The sequence below is a fragment of the Malus sylvestris genome, chromosome 3 (genome assembly GCF_916048215.2).
Source record: "Malus sylvestris chromosome 3, drMalSylv7.2, whole genome shotgun sequence".
In the NCBI taxonomy this organism is placed as follows: domain Eukaryota; kingdom Viridiplantae; phylum Streptophyta; class Magnoliopsida; order Rosales; family Rosaceae; genus Malus; species Malus sylvestris.
Genome location: NC_062262.1, coordinates 3380995 through 3401724, shown reverse-complemented (window position 1 = coordinate 3401724; position 20730 = coordinate 3380995). Strand labels below are relative to the sequence as shown.

The 20730-nt window shown below is 39.0% G+C and overlaps 2 protein-coding genes and 1 pseudogene across 3 annotated transcripts; 2 read left to right on the top strand and 1 right to left on the bottom strand.

Moving 5' to 3' along the window:
- The first annotated feature begins 3180 nt into the window (after positions 1-3180).
- LOC126616734 (actin-related protein 8-like) lies at positions 3181-9328 on the top strand. Of its 2 annotated transcripts, none has more exons than XM_050284832.1 (12): positions 3181-3739; positions 4311-4396; positions 4680-4750; positions 4885-4952; positions 5271-5332; positions 5456-5553; positions 5736-5817; positions 6232-6374; positions 7842-7990; positions 8268-8401; positions 8515-8633; positions 8926-9328. In XM_050284832.1, the coding sequence occupies exons 1-12, from the start codon at positions 3408-3410 to the stop codon at positions 9001-9003; spliced, it is 1422 nt and encodes a 473-aa protein (XP_050140789.1). In that variant the 5' UTR covers positions 3181-3407; the 3' UTR covers positions 9004-9328. The 2 variants fall into 2 exon arrangements, with proteins under 2 accessions (XP_050140789.1, XP_050140790.1); XM_050284833.1 differs by lacking the exon at positions 3181-3739 and adding an exon at positions 4044-4187.
- Positions 9329-11547: 2219 nt separating this feature from the next.
- On the top strand, positions 11548-18892 carry LOC126615834 (putative disease resistance protein At3g14460; annotated as a pseudogene).
- On the bottom strand, positions 18832-20666 carry LOC126615831 (pentatricopeptide repeat-containing protein At2g20540-like). The gene has a single exon (XM_050283745.1). The coding sequence runs from the start codon at positions 20651-20653 to the stop codon at positions 18974-18976; it is 1680 nt and encodes a 559-aa protein (XP_050139702.1). The 5' UTR covers positions 20654-20666; the 3' UTR covers positions 18832-18973.
- Between the last annotated feature and the right edge of the window lie 64 nt (positions 20667-20730).

Here is a 20730-nt window from a genome sequence, read left to right as displayed (position 1 = left end):
CGAGCTTTCAAGCCCAATACCCTTTAGACCCTATACCTATTGAACCCAAACCCTTTAGGCCCAAATTTGACCCAATATGACGGTTGACTCGGTCAACGGTTAACGTTGACTTGATCGGTCAACGGTCATCGTTGACTTTGACCGGTTAACGATCAACATTGACTTTTTCCGGCTTTCATTCGGAACCTGTCCTAGGCTAATTTCGACGTCCTTGACCCGTTTTTTAAGTTCGTTTCCCCAAATTTAATTGTTTGAGTATATTTATATTAATTGGACCCTTTATGTGCTTAGGGGCAATTATTGTGGCATTTTCGTGTTTGCTAGTTTGCGTGGTTCTTCGGCGGCTAAGTATCTGTAAGTGGACCCCTTCTAAAAATGCATGTTTTAATAGTAGAAAACGTTTTGTGAAATAACATGCTTACTGAGGCTATTTTGAATTATTACTATTTTTCCTATAACCTGTGTTCTTATCAAGGAATAAAATATCGGTAATATCGGAAATATCGGTAGTCCGAAAACACGGAAATATCGATGGAAATATCGGTAAAATATCGATATCGATAAAAATTACATGGAAACCACGGAAATTGTAAGAAAAACTTGGAAATTTTAATTGAAACTTTGCAAGATGTTTATTTAGTCAATTATCTATTAGTTTATCACAAAAAATTGGAAGGAAATGCATTGCATAATGGATTTAACATTATCAAGTTGATTATATAGCGAGCTGACAAACATTGTGAATATAGAAAATATGTAGTAATTAATGAAAGAAGTTTAAACACATCATAATCATTTATATATAATGAATTATGTACCATTCAAACAACGAGGAGTGTGCCAATGCTCTTAATCAGGTTGGATAGACCTGAAGTCGTTGCTAGAGATGTGATTTAGGTATAAAGTTACTTAGCATTGTATCGCATTCATCCAAACAACTAACTTTCTCATGTTCGTACCTAATCACATGTTCAATTGATTTTGGTCACATGTTTAGGAAACATGATTCAATTAACTCATATTCGAGGACAAAAAATCATTAGTGTGAACATAGAAAAGAAGAAATTCTTGGATAGTTGGACTATCAAAACTTGTTTACCAAGTAAATGGCAAGAGAAAGGTTATATAAAGTTTCTAAAAAGCAATCCTAATATTTTATTCTTCGTCATAATTATAAGCCACTTTGTGAAACCCCACCCCAAAAGATTTTGTAAATTCGCATTTTTTCCCCCAAAAGGTTTATTAAATTTTGCATTTTAGTCCCCTATCTTCATCCAATCAAAATCTCATTTTCAGATTTTCTAAACCTGTCCTCCTATCAGTGCTTGCCACGTGGCAAGCACTCACCTATCTCTCTCTTCTCCCCGTACCAACTATCATTTCTCTCTCTCAAGTCTCAGCTAACTCACATCTCTCTCTCGCCGATCGAACCCACACCCACACACCGAGGTACCAGAGCCACCCCGACGACGGCGCAACAGCACCACCACACGCACAGAGACTCTCAAAACTCTCATCTCTCTCCGTCTTTTCTCTCTGCAGTCTGCACCGAGAGTCCGAGATTCACACATGCTTCAGGAATACACCCCACCCGCTTCAATGACGGCTTCGTCCCACACCCTCACCACCACGATGCCAGCGAGAAGCGAACATCGGCACCCATTCTCCTCCTCCCCCCGGAGCCTGCCCCGCCGGCGCCGCGCTCGCCTCCGTCTCTGTTCCGCATCTGCTTCAACCCAAGATCAGCCAGATCCCTCTTCGTTTCCTCCTACTCATTCTCCCTCCGCCGCCTCCCCTCCTCCTCTTCCTCCTTCGGCTTCGTCACCATCGTCACCGATATCAGCCAGATCGGCGTCGTTGAGGCGCAGATCTTGGGTTTGAGCATGGATTGCAGAGAGATATGGGCAGCTGGGGCGACGACGCAGCCTCGGCTGCCTTTCCGACGAAGGATCAACGACAATTTTTTCGATAATATCGAAAATATCGCGATATTATCGATAATATCGCGATATTTTGACGATAATGAGACGGATACCTCAGAAAATATCGGAACCTCAGAAAAACGATAATATCGCCGATATTATCGATATTTAATTCCATGGTTCTTATAGAATATCTTATGGATGACGATATGATATTTAGAACATGTTTTGAACACCTCTTTATAGTATATATGATGAATGATTTTATACTATGAAGTTGCTTTTCAAATATATATATATATATATATATATATATATATATATATATTCAAGGGTTTTGTACTTACCTAGTGGTCCCTATTCCGCTACGAGACGAAGGGATAAATTCTGGTCCGTCCCAAGCGACGGTTAGGGTGTTTACATAGGGTCTGAAATGTTTTTCCTTTGGCTATTAGCATAGGGACGGGGAGCCGGCATGGGGCTTGGGGGTAATTTTCCTTTGATTGTTTGCTCAGAGATGGGGAGCCGGCATGGGGCCTGGGGGTTATCAAACATTCACTAGTGATTATTATATATATAAGTTATTATTTGAGACATTGCACGACATACTAGGTTTTGAAAAACCTATGTTTATCATGATATATATGTGTTTTTATAAAACCTAGGGGTTAGTATGTTGATAACTGTTTTAATATATATATATATATATATATATATATATATATATATAGGGGTGTGCTATCCACACACCCTTTTTACTTCTCACACACCCCTTGTTAATTTCTGTCCTCTGATCTGCTGCAATTCACTCGATCCAACGACCGAAAATTAGAAGGGTGTGTGAGAAGTAAAAAATGGTGTGTGGATATCACATCCCTATATATATCAACTTGGTCCACTCATGTTTGTTTTGCACCCCCTTCAGAACTTAGAATCGAGGCATACAATCCGGCATCCAGACACTTTCGTATCGGCATCTTTGAGTTCTCTCGGTGTAGGATCCATCATTTGTTTCATTCAATTTTATATTATTTCTTCTAGTGTTTTAGTTAGTTGTATACTCTGAACACGTTCCTTACATGCATATTCATTATTCTTTCATATTTATAAGTCTTATATATCCATTGTTTTCAGCTTTTGCACTCAATAAATGGTTTTCGTCACGCTCGAATGTCGGCCAACACGTGCTTATCCTGTCATTCGGGAAATATCGAGATCGGGCATGTTACCTGCCTAGGCACTTCTATGCGCTCCCAGACGGCCTAGGCGGTGTCAAGGCGGCAGTGAAAGTCGACACACGCAGATCCCACGTCATCAATTTCTGCCTTCTCAGTTTTCGGAAAAACCATCCGCTACGGCACAAGCATACCAAGACAACTACCAGCTTCCGTTTGTTTACATGGAAACTAAAACTTTCTCGAGAAAATTCTACGCATCAAAAATTGAAAAGAAAAAAAAGCTAATCGTCGTGGCCCGAAGAAAACCATGACGACGTTGATCAGAAAAGCGTGGGAGTTGGTGTCGAGCCGCACGTTTTCAAGTTCAGAGTCAACGTCGTCGTCGTCTTCTTCGAGCTCGCCGTCGGCGACGGCAGGTTCCGGGGCGTTCAATCGGCTGCCGACGGACCTAATGATGAAAATCGTGAGACTAGTGGGGCCTAAGGAAGCGGCGAAGTTGAGCGTCGTATGCAGAGCGTGGCGGTGCGTCGTCTCCGAGAACGAGCTGTGGATTTTCTTTCTGCAGAAGCAGGAGGAGGAGACTTATTGGGAATCCTTTGTTTTCTCGGAAACCCATTTGAGATTCGGATACCCACTTCAGTATGTTCAATATCAAGCATTTCCCACTTCTCAATTTTTATTTATTTAATCTGCTCAGCTGAAAAATCCCACTTTGGGATTCAATTTTGACGTCTTTGTTATGCATTTAAATTTAAATAATTTTGAATTCAAAGTAGTGTTAAATGATTGAGAGTTTACTGAGAAATTTAAAGTTCAAGACTTGGTAGCAGCTCAGTTCATAAGTTCTAAAGTCTATATTTATCGATCAAATGATTTTTTTAGTTTAAATTATTATTAGTGCCATCAAAGGTTGGAATTTTTCACTGACAGAGATTTTTCATTTTTGGCAAAGTTGTGTAAAGGTGTGATTTTAAGTGGTCGAACATAAAGAATGTCAGAATTGTGAAAGGGATTTTAATTGGTTGTACTTGTTCGTTGTGATAGTCGAGTGTTAGTATCTTGGAGAAAACGTTACACCATTGTTTTGGTGAGGAAACCATGGACTTGTCCAGTGAATTTGTACTTTAATGCGGAAATAATGTATATGCTGCTCAGTGCTTGTTCATTGAGTTTTATGGTCGAGCTAATTCAAATGTAATTTTTATTGTAGAACATTCTCGGGCGAGAGTCCCCAATTGTCCTATATGGGTATTTATAGTCAACGAGTTCAAGTTCCTGGTTCTGCTATCATTGACGGTGAGTGTCTCTAACCTCCACACACATTAACAATTTATTATGTTTGAGAATGCTGACATAATTTTTCACTTGTTAATCCAAATATTAATAGCATATCTTCATTTCTGTGGTATTTTGTTAAGAAGCTTGTAAACAATAGCTATTCAATGTTTTGGTATCACTATTATCTACCATCCATAGTGATATACGTAGGGTTATGATTTTGTTTTTGTTAGCAAACTTTGGACTTTATCTAGTTCGACATAAACTATTCCCTCATTTTCTCTTTACATTTGTTGGGAAGGGGGCTCTGGCTATTGCAAGTTTGGCTGGAGCAAATACGCATGTCCATCGGGCCGGTCAGCAACTTTTTTGGTGAGATGTTTATTTGAACTCACAGTCAAGAAGTTCTTTTGCATATAACTTCCATTCCACATGATTGTTAGATTGTTTCAATCTATCTTTCACTTTTAATTCCATACTTTGGGTTTTTCTTGCCATGCTTGCAGGAATTTGGTAATGTTGAGTCGCCGATGTACTCTAGACTCCACCATTTTTTTGTGACTATTTATAGCAGGTGTGCTATTCTATCATTTTAGTTTTCATTATTTTGATGTATTAGTCAAGCAACTTCATAGTTAAAGAAGCTTGTGGCTGTTCTTCTTGATGCAATCCTCTTTCTCTTAGTTAATTACATATATTTCTTTATTCAATCTGCATTTCAGTGACTTAAATACAAGTTAGCACATTTAAGATACTTTTCTGCTAAAATTTCATTTTAAAAGTAAAGAAGAAACTGCACTGCCTTCATTATCATGTGGAACACAGGTTTACATCGATGCCTTTGAATCTTAGATAGCAGGTATAGCTGATATGTGATTGTGTTTCTTCTTAGGATGCAGGTGAAACCATCTTCGCAGCCCGTGGTTTTGTCTATACCTATTTGCCATTATGATGGTGAGTTGCTACCCTAGAGTTATAACTTGGATTGGTTACATCAATTGTCTTTGTCTTGTTATCCTTCACAAGGTAGTGTCTTCATCCTCCTAATGTGCTATTTTTTCCTTATTTTTGTTCTAGATACTGAATCTGCCAAAGCATCGAGACGGCAGCTCAAAGAAGCTATGTACAGGGTACTTTTTGACATGAATGTCCCTGCTGTCTGTGCCATTAATCAGGTAAACTGTTCTCCTTCCCCTCCATAATAATATATATGCTGTCCATAAACCATATGGAAGAAGGGACCTAATGCGTTGCAATCATGCAAAGTTGTCACTTCATCTGGAACTGCATCTCTCAGTGTATAAATGGTTTGTTTGAGTCTCGGTCCAGTATTCATTGTCTGCTTTTGAAACTGTAGGCAACTTTAGCTTTGTATGCAGCAAGAAAAACTTCAGGGATTGTTGTAAACATCGGTTTCCAAGTCACTTCTATTGTTCCAAGTAAGCTATCCTACGTTCCATCTTCCTCATGATTTCAGAATTATTAACTGCTGAAAAAAGGATTTGTGGTCACACTTGATGCTTTCGTAGGGACTGTGCATAGTTTCTCATTTACAACACACTTTACAATTGTGTTGTAAATTTTTTTTCTTCACAGTTACTCAAATGTTGGTTTACATCTCATTTTTTAGCTGGCAATCTGGCATTGTGTGGCTTTTTTTACTTTTACTCCTTTAGATATTCTTTGCAAAAATTCTTCCACTATTTTTTGTTAAGAATCTTCCACAGTACTTTTCAGTTCCAATAAATATTTTTCTTTCTTTGTTTGTGGTGATGCTGTTTTTTTTTTTTACACTTTTTGTTGCTTGGGACTCTTGAAATTTTGTACTTAAAGCGGTACTATTGTGTTTACAGTTCTAAATGGTAAAGTAATGCGCAAGGTGGGTGTGGAGGTTATGGGATTGGGAGCACTGAAGCTTACAGGGTTCCTTAGGGAGCTATTGCACAGGAACAATATCAATTTTGACTCACTGTACACTGTTCAGACTGTGAAAGAGGTATAGCTGTTATCCTTTCATGGTGCAGGCTGTGGTCATTGAGTTTTTATCGGATTTTTGTCACAAATGGTCCCTGAAATTGACCCAGCCCATCAAGGTGGTCCTTGAAAATGAAAATCAATCAATGGAGATCCTGAGAATGAGTGTTGCAAATCAATGTGGTCATTCCGTCACAATTTCGTTAAAAATTATATTAAGTGCTGACGTGGCACTTAAATGGGTCCCACAAATTTATTAAAATATTATTTTGTGAATTAAAAATATTTAAATATTAAAAAACAATTTTTAGTTTTTATAATTAAAAACTTGAAACATAAAAAATATGAAAAAGGAGATGATTGAACACTGTTCATCATCTTCTTCCCATCCCAACCTCCCACTACAGGCCCCATCCCACACCACCCCTCCCACTCTCTGGGTGGAGTGCCGTCGTCGGAATTGTGGCCGGGTTACCGGGTTATTTGAAAGATCCTGGCCGCACACATGGTGACCATTGGATTTTCCCACCCTATTCCTCCACCTTCGTGTGGCGAACCTTGGACGGCCTCCTAGCCAGTTTCGCCGTCATAGAAACGGGTACCGGAACAATCCCATGGACAAAGTTCAAGAATCTCAGGAAATTTTCAAGAACCTAGAAAGCTAACCCATTTTCTTCAACGAAACTCCATTTTCTTCACAAAATATCTAACTCAAAAATCTTCCGGAACCAATAATCTCAGAAAATTTCAAGAACCAAGATGAAAAAACACTAAATCAAGCTAAAAACGAGGAAATTTCAAGAAATTAAGAACAAGAAATGTCAAGAATTTAAAACATAAAAACTTAAAAAAAAATTATTCTCACGGGAAGAAGATGATGAACAGTGTTCAATCATCTTCTTCTTTTGTTATTATTTAAATATATTTATTTTATTTTTTATATTTAAATATTTTTAATTCACAAAAAATTATTTTATTAAATTTGTGGGACCCATTTAAGTGCCACGTCAGCACAAAACATAATTTTTAACGGAATTGTGACAGAAGGACCACATTGATTTGCGACACTCATTTTCAGGGACTACATTGATTGATTTTCAATTTCAGGGACCACCTTGATGGGGTGGGTCAATTTCAAGAACCATTTGTGACAAAAACCCATTTTTATCGGTATAGAATACTGTCCATCAGTGTTAATGCACATTAACCAGTAGCATGCCACAATTCTTTATAAGGGGATGGTTTCCAGTTCTAGTTTTTGTTCTTTCTTCTCATGTCATAGTCGTATATGGAAGTTTATTGGTCGAATGAGAAATAGGAAGTTACCAAGTGAGCTCAACACCATGGGGCAAGAAGTTCAGTTTGCCCCATGGTTTACTGGTTGAAATATTGAATTGTGGAAGCTTAGAAACAAAGTGTATTCGTTAGTATGGTAAATCATGGAAGAAAGAATTTTCAATTTCATGTCTCATTGGTTGACTTTATTCAGAAACTATGTTACGTTGCTGAGGATTATGAAGCTGAGCTATCTAAAAATACACAAGCTTCATTTGTATCTGGTGGAGAAGAATGTTTTACTGTTTCAAAAGAGCGGTTTCAAACAGGAGAGATCTTATTCCAGCCACAGCTTGCAGGACTGTAAGTACCACTGGAAAGTTTTAGATTTATTGCTCTATGTTTTTCTCTCCTCATCTCCCTTTCCCCATTTTGAGAACCAGTAAATTCTCTAGCACCCATTTCATAAGCAAGTATCAACTCTGTGTTGTATGCATCAAATTAGCGCCTATGATTGGTGTCTGATCTCGAGCATGTCGTTTAAAATCGTTGATAATCTTTTATGTCCTGATTTCACCAGTAGCTTAGAACTTCAAGGGGAAATTTTATTTGAAACTTAATAGTATCATATTTTGTATAGGGATACCATGAGCTTGCATCAGGCTGTTGCTCTTTGTATGGAACATTGCCATTCGGCAGAACTAACAGGAGACAATGCTTGGTTCAAGACAGTAGTTTTGTCAGGAGGCACTGCATGTTTACCAGGACTCGCAGGCATCATTCAAATACGAGAAACTTTTCCGTGTCTTTTTTTTTATAATGGAATATGAATTTGAAATCTTACTAACAAACTCTTATCTTTTATCTTTTGATATTTTTATATTCAGGAAGGTTAGAGAAGGAATTACACGGAGTTCTCCCTCCATATCTGTCTGATGGAATCACAGTCATTCCCCCTCCATATGGTGCAGATACAGCATGGTTTGGGGCCAAGATCATCGGCAATGTAAGCTCTGTCACTATCTGTATCGAAGTGTTTGGATTTACGACTCAAACATACGACATTTCATATATCGACATTGCAAAACATCTTTCAAAAACCCCGTCTTTGAAGAACATATAGATTTCGTCAACTATGATCATATAATCTCTTTACAACTTTCATATTGCAAGTCATCCATACATTTTCAGTTTCAGAACAATATCACATATGTGGCTTTCTTCAAGTGACTTGTGGAGTAAGTTTTATGGCAGAGTCTCACATTTTATTTGCTGTAATTTACCCGGTAATAATGCAGCTGAGCACCTTCCCTGGTCCTTGGTGCGTGACAAAGAAGCAGTTCCGGTACAAGTCCAGAATCAAGCTTATGTGGTGAAAAATAATCTGGTTTATGCTCAGAAACTGCAGACCCCACTTAGCGGGATAAGACTTTTTCGTTCTTGTTGTATATTCGAGCACTGCCGTAGCCTGTATGTGATATGATGGTGGACCACGCACGGTACACAGAGCAGATAGGTTGTTTTCAAGAACAGGCCGAAACTGGAATTATTTATTTGTAGCTATAAATATAATCATCCTTGAATCAGTGGACCTCACTTAATGGGATAGGATTTTGTTGTTATTGTGTAATCGTCCTTGAATAAGAATTAAACGATGTAGCTAATCTTACAATATTAAAAATAAAGCAAGCTTATATGTCACATTGAATGTACTCCCTGGGTGTAATATTTATATGCAAGAGTATTTCTTTGTTATTTTGACAGGAGAATATTTTTGGACTAGTGTCGGGATTTTATAAAACGGTAAAATGCGGTTTCCTTAGCATTTTTCTTTTATTTGTGCAGTTTCATAAAGTTGAAATTAGTCAATAAGTCGAGACGCTAAACAAAAAAGACGCTTTGTCCTTCGATTTCTTTGATTGATCATATGCTTTACCTTTAAAGTGGGGTAATCAATGAGATGGTGGCGAGCAAAAATGTACTTTAATTTGTATGATATTCTTATTTTATTATACCATAAATTTGGACCACACATTAAGGTAAGAATCTACTTTTTTTTTTTTTTGGACAAACAGGTAAGAATCTACTTAATTACATAGTATGATAATACAAGTAGTCTTTTGTTTCCTAACACATTCTGCCCTTTAAAAGATTAAACGAAGAAGATAACGTTGTGTGCGTGTGAGGAAATTGTGATGATAAACCCTTGTTCAGCAGGTCAAAATTAAAAATTTTTAGTTTGATTCTTACAAGTAGGAATAAAACGCATTACATGTTGAATCAGAGGAAAAAACTGAAAGCCCATACCCTCCCATACATCCCTCTGTCATTCTCTCCTCACTGATCCTGTGTACTAACCCATTAACTAATCCCAAAAAAATGCACAAAGCCATGCTTTCTCCTTTCCCTCCCTATCTCTATCTCCCTGTCCATCTCTCTCTCTAAAATCGAAGTGTAGACATCGAAATTTCGGTAAATAAATGTTGACCGATAAATCAAAGTTTCAACGCTCATGTATTACATAAATTTTACGCGTAGCGTGTGTCTAAACAAAAAATCGAGAATCATCGGAAAAGTCATCAAACAAGACACATGTCAACACCTGGCAGAAACGACTTATTTCATCTGGAATATTATATTCAAAATTAGGCCTTGGAAATTTCTATAAATAGAAGGCTAATTCATTCATTTGAGGAGGACCAAAAATCATTAGGCGAAATTCTTGAAACTCTGAAACTCCAAAGCTCTCAAGCATCCAGGTTCCCGAAGAATCAAGAAAGCTCTATTCGTTCTTCGTTCATCGTTCATCCTAAGATCAAGCCCCAACAACCCTTTGGATCAACAATCATCCACCAATTCAAGATCAAGCCCCGACGGCCCTTGAAGAAAGTGTTCTTCGTTCTTCGTTCATCGTTCTTCCAAGATCAAGCCCCAACGGCCCTTTGGATCAACAATCATCCACCAATTCAAGATCAAGCCCCGACGGCCCTTGAAGAAAGTGTTATTCGTTCTTCGTTCATCGTTCTTCCAAGATCAAGCCCCGACGGCCCTTGGATCAACAATCCACCAATTCAAGATCAAGCCCCGACGGCTCTTGAAAAAAAGCACCATCGTTCATCATTCATTCATCCTAAGATCAAGCCCCAACGGCCCTTTGGATCAACAACGTCGACAAATCCACACATCCAACCGTCCTTCAAGATCAAGCCCAAAAGCCCTTGAAGATCCGTTCATCACTGTTCTTCAAGATCAAGCCCAAGGGCCCTTGAAGATCTGTTCATCACCGTTCTTCAAGATCAAGCCCAAGGGCCCTTGAAGATCCATTCATCACTGTTCTTCAAGATCAAAGCCCAAAAGCCCTTGAAGATCCGTCCATCACCGTTATTCAAGATCAAGCCTCATCGGCCATTGAAGAAACACTCATCCTCAAGATCAAGCCCCAACGGCTCCTTGAAGATTCGCTCAAATCCACCTTCAAAGATCAAGCCCACGGCCCTTGAAGAAACTTCCAACAGTTATCCAAAATCAAGTCTCGACGGCCCTTGGATCAACGAAACATCCACAAATCAACACCTTACGGAGATCGAATCAGAGGATCAAAATAAAGAGAGATTGTAACCCAAAATCATCAAATACAAATATTTGTTTGTGCACGTGTTCTTGTCTCTTTCGTTTCAGGAAAATTTCGTGTTCACACGAAGAAAATCGCATACGCCCTAACCTACCTAAATCTCTATCTCTCACTCAGTCCAAACCCATAGCTCCCATCTCTCTCCAATCCGTCAGTCCCTTTGTCCCCCTCCTCCCCTCCCCCCCCCCCAACAACCCTCTGACCGATGCTTCAGCCACAGGACACCCACCCGCACGTCCACCCCCCCCCCCCCCCCCCCCCCCCCCCGAAAATCCTCTCCCCGAAATCTCAACAAGTCTCTCCCTCTCAACCCTAAAATGGAGGCCGTGGTTAGGATTTTTCTTTGTTGCCTACGAAGCCCTCTGTATTTAAGGTGAGCAGTTTCAAAATTCCAAAGTTTTGATATAAAGTTGTGTTTGGTTTTTTTATTATATTCGATTGAATTTGGTTTTTTGCTGTTTGATTTTATTGAAATCATAGTTTGGGTTTGATTATAATTTTCTGTGCTGATTAAGTTTGATAACTCCAAAACTGATTATTGGTTTGGCTTGATAGGTGAGGGAGATAGAGGAAGAGAGGGAAATTATGGTTTCAACACTCTCGCTTCTGTTCTTGGAAGGTAATTCTTTACCATTTAACTCTCATTCAATTTCTGTGAATTTACAGTTTTTGGTTGTTTTAATGGAAAATGGTTTCTGGGTACTGTTTGTTTTGGGGGAGAGGGGGGGATTTATATAGGTGGAGAAATTTTTGGTGAAATATGGTCAAGTATAAGGCTTTATAGGTTGTTTTGGTTCAACTGGGAGTAGTTGCTTAATTTTTCGTGGCGAGGAAGAGTTTTTAATTTTCCTAAATAGAGTTATTTATTTTGAAATCCCAAATTGAATGAAGACTTTATATATTGCTGTAGCATTTGCAAAGAAATGAAATGTAATTGGGCGATTAATTTGTTTAGGGTTTATGTAGAAATAGAAAATAATTGTTAGATAAGTACTATGTAATTTTTCTTACAAAAAAGTTCTAACAAAATGACAGGAAGAGTAATGTAGTGATGCATGGGAATTGTAGTATTGGTTCATTCCTTATCATTAAGCAGGAGATTTTCTTTATTTTTGAAGTAGTTTCTGTAATTTTATACTCTAGAGAGTGAACTATTTTATAATTTTGAAGTAGGTTCTGGTTGTTTTGATAAAGAGCTTCAGAAGGGTCATTACTAAACATCTACAAATTTGTTAAGCCTCATGCTTCCAGTTACCAAACTACACGTAACTACGGATTAGTAGATGTTTATTAATGACCCTTCTAAAATGTTGGATATATTGTCAATATTATTGATCAATTGAGAATTAGTTTTTTGGGTTTTGGGTTTATGAACTTCAATAAAATTCACATTAAACAACTTAGTTCAGATGTGATTTGAGTCTTAACTTCCAATTTGGTTCCAGTGATGGCTGATACTGTATTTGTGATTAGAGTCTTGACTTCCAAACTAGAATTGTCTTAAATCAATTTATCATTGATAATTTAATTTTGTTACCATAGTTCCATTCTTTCGAAATTTCTGAGTTCGAAGCAGATCAATTTTTACATTTTTATGTTTAATTTTGGGAAGAAATGAAAATGAGTTTTGCCTTTTTGAGTATTTCATCAGTACTAGCTTGCTGCATATGCTATTCTCTGGGTTTAAAAATAATTATCTTCTAAGCAAGCTTGCTTATCTTTGAACTCTTTAAATGATTTGTGGCTGCAACAAGATTTCTTTCTGGACTTTTCCCGGTCTTTTTAACAGTATTAGGTCTCTGTCCTGCATGTCACTAGGCTTATTCATTTTTCTTACTTTTCTCTTAGCAGGTTTCACTTTTTCCAGTTCAACAGTTTTCATTGCTCAAGCTTAACCATAGCATTTGCTTACTTGTTCTTGGATTGGTTGCTTCACTTCACTCTTTCGATCTCGATACCTTAATTTCTCCTGAAGAAGTTGTTAACATAGACTCTTTTGAAGAAGTTGTTTTCAGAAGCTATGTCACTCGGAGAGGTCTTTATTTCTGGATTCCTTAAAGTGCTATTTGAAAGGTTGACATCACGTGAGACATTGAGCTACTTTAGGAGTTGGCAAAGGAAATGGAATTCGATGTTGTCGGATATTCGAGTTGTGCTTAACGACGCGGAGGATAAGCAATTGACCAGCAAAGCAGTGAAATTGTGGTTAGATGGTCTCAGATACTTGGCTTATGATGTGGAAGACATATTGGACAAGTTTTCAACTCAAATGTTGCGACGCCAAGTAAAGGAGAAACATTGGGCTACCACTAGCAAGGTATGGTGGTTGTTTTCTGATGTCAAATTTAATTATAACATGAACTCGGAAATAAAGAAGATTACTGGTCGAATACATGAGATATCAGAACGGAAAAACCAACTTGGTTTAAATGTGGTGACATCGTCTACTAAGGCATGACATATGCCACCAAGTTCCTATCTACCAGAAGGACCAGTGATTGGAAGGGATGCAGACAAGAGGAAGATTACTGACTTGCATTGCTTGTTGTCACAACTATCTTACTTCCTAATGCTCCAACACGAAAAGGAGACTTGGTGGCATATGCCATATCTTGCAAGTCAGTAATCTTCTCTTGTATGCATCCCTTCCAATCACTGGTCCTTCTGGTAGAGAGGAACTTGGTGGCATATGCCATGCCTTAGTAGACGATGTCACCACATTTAAACCAAGTTGGTTTTTCCGTTCTGATATCTCATGTATTCGACCAGTAATCTTCTTTATTTCCGAGTTCATGTTACAATTAAATTTGACATCAGAAAACAACCACCATACCTTGCTAGTGATAGCCTAATGTTTCTCCTTTATTTGGTGTCGCAACATTTCAGTTGAAAACTTGTCCAATATGTTTTCTACATCATAAGCCAAGTATCTGATACCATCTAACCACAATTTCACTGCTTGGCTGGCATATGCCACTAAGTTCCTATCTACCAGAAGGACCAGTGATTGGAAGGGATGCAGACAAGAGGAAGATTACTGACTTGCTATTAAAAGAAGCACCTCCTATCGTTAACTTTCATGTAGTTGGCATTGTTGGTATGCCTGGGGTGGGAAAGACAACACTTGCAAGTCATGTTTTTTGTGATGATGCAATGAAAGATTTTAACCCAAAAGTATGGGTATCTGTGTCGGATGACTTCAATCTTGAAAGAGTGACAAAGGCAATTCTTGAATCTGCCACATCTGGTCCGATGGCCGAATTCAAGGAATTCAACAAGGTTCGAGAAAGTTTGAGTAAGGAATTAAGCGGCAAAAAGTTTCTAATTGTTCTAGACGATGTTTGGAATACATGTGTATGATTTGTGGACAAAATTACAGTCTCCTTTTCATGTTGGAGCATTAGGAAGTAAGATAGTTGTGACAACACGCGATGCAAATGTTGCAAAGATGATGGGTTCCACTGTCTATCAATTGGATTGCATATCAGATGATCAATGTTGGAAAGTCTTTGAGCATTATTCCCTCTTGGACATTACCAACAATAGGCCGCAAAATTTTGGGTTGGTTAAGAAGAAAATTGTTGCAAAATGCAGCGGATTGTCCTTGGCTGCAAGGACTCTTGGTGGTCTTCTACGCTGTAAACAAGTAGAAGAATGGGAGGAAATCTTAAACAACAAGATGTGGAGTCTATCAGATAATAGTGGTATTCTCCCAGTATTAAAATTTAGCTATCACTATCTCCCTTCGAGTTTGAAACGATGCTTTGCCTATTGTTCCCTACTTCCAAATGACTATGAATTTGGGGAGAAGCAGTTGATCCTTCTATGGGTTGCAGAGGGTTTGGTTCAACAACAACCAGAGGACAAGAAACAATTTGAAGATACAGGCATTGATTATTTTCAAGAGCTATTGTCTAGGTCGTTATTTCAAAAGGCAAGCAAAAGCAATGACAAATATGTAATATGTCTTATGTCAGTGTTGTGTATGATGGTGTTAAAAATTTTGAGGCCATCTCCAGAGTTAAACATTTGAGAACATTCCTACCGTTTTCACAATCTTGTGGAAACAATCTAACTCGTACGGTTACATTTGATCTATTGCCAAAATTGCGAATCTTACGAGTGCTCTCACTGAATGGCTATGGAATAATTGAGCTTCCCAATTCTATTGGTAAATTGTGGAATCTACGGTATCTTGACCTTTCTTACACACAAATAAAGAGTTTGCCTACATCAATAACAACTCTTTGCAATTTGCAGACATTGTTGTTAGAAAATTGTTATAATTTGAAGGTATTACCTGTAGACATGAGTAATCTAATTAGTTTGCGACTAGGGATAGGCAAATACCCATTGGTTATGGATAACCGCGGTTACCCGTCCATTTAAATTAAACGGTTACGGTTATGGGTAACCGTTTAAATAAATAAACGGTTATGGGTATAACCGTTTATCCGTGAAATTTAAATAGGCGGTTATCGGTATTAACCACGGTTATAAACGGGTAACCGTTTACCCATTTATTTTATATATGTAAAACTAACACAAACCATGTTCTCGATCCAATAATACTTAGCACCCAATAAATTAGCAAGGAATTCATCGGTCATTCTCTCAATAACTCTACTACAGGAATGATGATTCTCATCATCAAGGAATTGGCCAAATTAATTTAAATTCCTTGCGGGTAACCGTGAAATTGACAGAAATGCTTTGACAGAAATGTCTTCTAAACAATTTTGTAACCTAATAATACTTAGCAAATATTATATTTACCTTCATTGGTAACAGTTAAAAATATCGTCCGTAAACTGTTATTTCAATTATTGGAATGGTATAAGGACTTAAAAAATTAAAATATGGAAATGTATGATAAATGTACCTATAACGGTGTTTAATTGTCAAAAAAAAATTATGATAATTTTTTTTTAATTTTCAAGTTGTTAAAAAACATGTAGAAGGGTGAAAAAAGGGTAATGGTAAAAAAAAAAGATAAACGGGTTAAAAATGATAAATGGGTAAACGGGTATTAAACGGTTACGGTTAAATGGGTATGCAGTTATGGGTATGGTTAACCGTTTATAAACGGTTATGGGTATGGTATAACCGTTTAGGCAATTACCCAACAGGTAAACGGTTATGCGGGTATGAGCATAAACAGTTATGGGTAAATTAACCGCGGTTACCCGTCCGCATAACCATTGCCCATCCCTATTTGCGACATCTCCACATTTCCAAAATATGTTTGTTGGAAGGAATGCCTCCACATTTAGGTCGACTGACAAATTTGCAATCCTTGCCGTATTTTGCGGTGGGTAAAGGTAGTGATCAGTCTGGGATAAGAAAGATAGGGTCCCTACTGCATCTTCGATGGACATTGTGCCTCTCAAAAGGATGGTGAGGATGCTAGCAGGGCCAATTTAATAGGCAAGGAAAGGCTTGATTCATTGGAGCTGAAATGGTCTTATTTGAGCGGATCGAGAGAAATGGAGTTGGGCATGCTTGACATGTTACAACCTCCTAAAAATCTCAAAGAGCTCACCATCAAGTGTTATGCTGGATTGAAATTTTCTTTGTGGATTGGAGATCCTCTGTTCTCTAACATGGTGCGTGTGAGCTTATACAATTGTTCTAATTGTCATCTCTTGCCACCAGTTGGACAGTTGCCTTGCCTTAAAGAACTTTATATCACGGGAATGTCTGCAGTGGAAGTTGTTGGTCCCGAATTCTATGGAGAGGGTAGCTTGCCCTTTCGAGTATTAGAGATTCTCAAGTGTTCGGATATGAAGCACTGGGAGAAATGGCTGCCTTTCGATCATGATATGAGTAGTGGTGTTTTCCCTAGCCTAAAATTTCTTTCAATCCAAATGTGCCCTAAACTGGGGGGTGAGTTGCCGAAGAAACTTAATTCGTTAACAACACTTGAGATTGTTAGATGCGAGGAATTGGTGGTTGCAATTGCCAACCATGAACAAGTGAGAGAATTAAAGATCGAAGGTTGCAAAGCGCTGGTACATTCAACAACTGTGGTTGACTTGAAGTTATTAGAGACCTTGTGCCTCTCAAATATTTTGGAGCTGCGGTTGCAAGCAGGGGGATTTACGAAAGGATTAGGCAAGATTAAGGAGTTGACTATTCTCAGTTGTGAGCAGCTGACGGCTTCATTGAAAAATGAGGATAGATGTTTCCCTCACCTGATTTCTCAACTGCCGAAGGGGCTGCATCAATTGTCATCTCTTCAGGAGCTTCACATACGGCATGTTCATGTCTAGTTTCTTTTCCAGATGTTGGCCTGCCACCTTCTCTTACAGTCTTGAAGATTACAGAATGCGACTCTCTGATGTATATTTCAAAATATCAAATTCCCCGAAATCTGAAAAGAATACATATATCGTGGTGTAGAAGTTCGAAATCATTAGTAGAGGAGGAGAAGGAGCTTGTTGGTTCTTCTTCGTCTTCTTTTTCTCTCTGTCTTGAGCACTTGGAGATATCTGTTTGTCCATCTCTGACATCATTATCATTGAGAGGCCAGCTTTACAAGGCGCTTAAACACCTTGAGATATTCACCTGTGAGCAGCTGGAGTTAATAGCACCAGACGGGTTCTTCCACGACAATACTAATAATTCTCTTGAATATATTAGTATTGGCAGTTGTCAAAATCTGAAATCCTTGCCGGAGGACCTATGCCACCTCTCCAATCTTCAAGCTTTTATGGTTTCCAACTGTGCAAGTCTTGTTTCCATCCCGAGACTGAGTTGGGGGAGAAGAGCCTCCAATCTTAAAGAGATCAGAATCTCCGGCTACGAAAATTTGGTGGTGTTACCGGAAGACATTCACAATCTCGCCTCTCTTCAGGAATTGGAGATTGACTTCTTGGAAGGTTTGACTTCCTTTCCCCCCAACCTGACTTCACTTCAAGTTTATGAAGTCAAGAGTTGTAAGAAGCTCTAGGAGTGGGAATTGCACAAACTCACCTCTCTCAAAAAGTTGTTGATCCTAAGTGAAGATCCAGACGTGGTGTCGTTTCCGCCCCACGGGAAGGAGGAGATGGAGATGCTGCTCCCCAAATCTTTCACTGAGCTGACAATTTCTGGCTTCCCAAATCTGAAGAAATTCAGCAAGAGCATTCACTTCCTCACCTCTCTTCAGACTCTGAAGCTCTTTGCTTGCCCAAAGCTAGCATCCATTCCAGAGGAGGGCCTGCCTCTTTCACTTACGCAATTTACGATGGACAAGTGTCCTCTACTAGAAGAGAGATGTCAACCTGGAAAAGGACGATATTGGCCCAAAATATCCCACATTCCTTGCCTGAACGTATAGATCATACAAGGTCTGAAGCAAGCTCCAGGTACTTCCAGTTTCGAGTGTCCTGGTCATTGGTGCGTACATGCGTGACACATGAACCAGTTCTGGCACAAGTCCAGAATCGTGCTTATGAAGGCACTATGGTTAAGTAACTTTCTGATAACCTCCTCCCTCAGAGAGCAGAGAGAGGAACATGCATAAACTGGAAGTACATTTATCATTGCATATGATATAGTTTGTGATCATCCCAGAACATATATGTAAGAATTCTATCATGAACCAGATCTTTCAATAAATTGTGAATATATACAGCTATCTTACATTTCAAGATCATGAATGAATCGAATATTTTACAAGTCTTTCGTGCAGTGGTAAATGCTCTTACTAATTTGCGCTAATAACCAACTAGTCATGATGTGGCATCTTCATCTTTATTGCGATTTTCCAACGTAAAGAATGGAGTTCCAATTTCGGTTTCATCAATGACCAACAATCTATGAACCTTGTCCCACATGTTGTAGATTTCTTTGTGCCTGCTATGATGAATACTCCCCGCTACAAACTCATGGACGACGCCATCTATTTCGATGAAGCTCATTCCACGAGTAGTCTCCAATTCGTTTTCTCCGATGAGCTTCTGAATTTCAGTTGCACTTTCCTTTTCTCCAGTATTGGCAAACATAATCCCTGCTAGTTTGTATCTGTCACCAGACATTGGTTCCAGTTCAGTCAAGTGCTTGAATGCAAGGTTCCCTCTCCTCAGGTCACCATGCGTCCGACAAGCGCCAAGCAACGCACCCCAGATAACCGAATTGGGGTTTTCCGGCATTGACATGATGAGCTCTTCCGCCTCTTCGAGCCGCCCGGCACGGCCGAGAAGGTCTACCATGCATCCATAATGTTCAATGGATGGTCTTATCCCATAGTCATGCACCATTTTGTGAAAGTACTCGTATCCCATTTCGACACGCCCGGCATGGGAACAGACAGATAAAATAGCCACAAAAATGACTTCGTTCGGATACATTCCGTTCGCAACCATTTCATCAAACAATTCGAAACATTTCTCGGCATCCCCATGTATGGCAAAACCAGAAATCATAGCTCCCCAAGTAACTGTATCTTTTTGTGACATCTTCCGAAAGATTTCGTAACCGTGTTCAATGCTGCCACATTTGGCATACATGTCTATGAGAGCAGTGCCAAGAGTCACACTAATCTTAGCCCCGATTTTATCGGCATATGTATGTATCCATTTCCCTTGATCTAGAGCTCCCAAATGAGCACAGGCAGACAATGAGCTCACTAGGGTCGATTCGTTTGCAGAAACCTTCAAAATCATCGTCATTTTTCGGAAAATCCCTAATGCATCTGCATACATACCGTTCTTTGTGTACCCTCCTATCATCGCGCTCCAAGATGCATCATCTTTTGCCACCATGTTGTCAAACATTGCTCTAGCCTTCTCTACTCGACCCCATCTAAGGTACCCCGAAATTAAGGAGTTCTTTGCAAGCGTGTTTTCCTCGGAGAACCCTGCGAGTACTTGTTCTGCGCAATCCAAACTGTCCGTTGAACTCGAGTACATGTGTATTAGTGAGCTGTGAACGTGAGTATCCATAGCTATCCCGGCCTTAACTATCCGGCAATGCACTTGTCTGCCTTCAAAGAGTGCATTCAGTTGGGAGCATGCTTTAAGAACAAAGGTGTAAGTGTAATTGTCTGGTTTCAATCTATCTAGTAAAAGCTTGTTATACAATAACAACGAGTGATATGGGGAGTTAACCAAAATTAATCCTCTGATCATGTTGTTGTAGGCAAATACATCAGGATAAGATATTCTATCGAAAATCGACAAGGCGTGGTGAATTTGCGAAATTATCACGTAGGACTGGAGAAGCCTACCGGCGTTTAGAGGGCGGTCAAGGAGGCCGGATACAACCAACTGAGCGTGCACCTGTCTCACTTCTTGGAAGTTGCAGCACATTTGAAGCAAAACCAGAGTGGTTGGCATTCTCACTGCGATTTTCGGAGAGAAGGATGGCAGGTTGTTATGATTGAGAAGAGACGGAGGAGCGAGAGCAGCCATGTAAGGCAGCAGCGAGCGAAATGAGAGACACGGTTGTGGGATGTAATGCTAATGGTTATTGCAGATATTTCGAGCCA

Excerpts from the sequence above, each read along its gene's own strand:
- LOC126615831 (XM_050283745.1), bottom strand. The coding sequence starts at position 20,653 with ATGGCTGCTCTCGCTCCTCCGTCTCTTCTCAATCATAACAACCTGCCA.
- LOC126616734 (XM_050284832.1), top strand. The coding sequence starts at position 3,408 with ATGACGACGTTGATCAGAAAAGCGTGGGAGTTGGTGTCGAGCCGCACG. Across the intron at positions 7,991-8,267 it reads CAGCCACAGCTTGCAGGACT|GGATACCATGAGCTTGCATC; the intron begins GTAAGTACCACT and ends TATTTTGTATAG. Across the intron at positions 8,402-8,514 it reads ATGTTTACCAGGACTCGCAG|GAAGGTTAGAGAAGGAATTA; the intron begins GCATCATTCAAA and ends TTTTATATTCAG.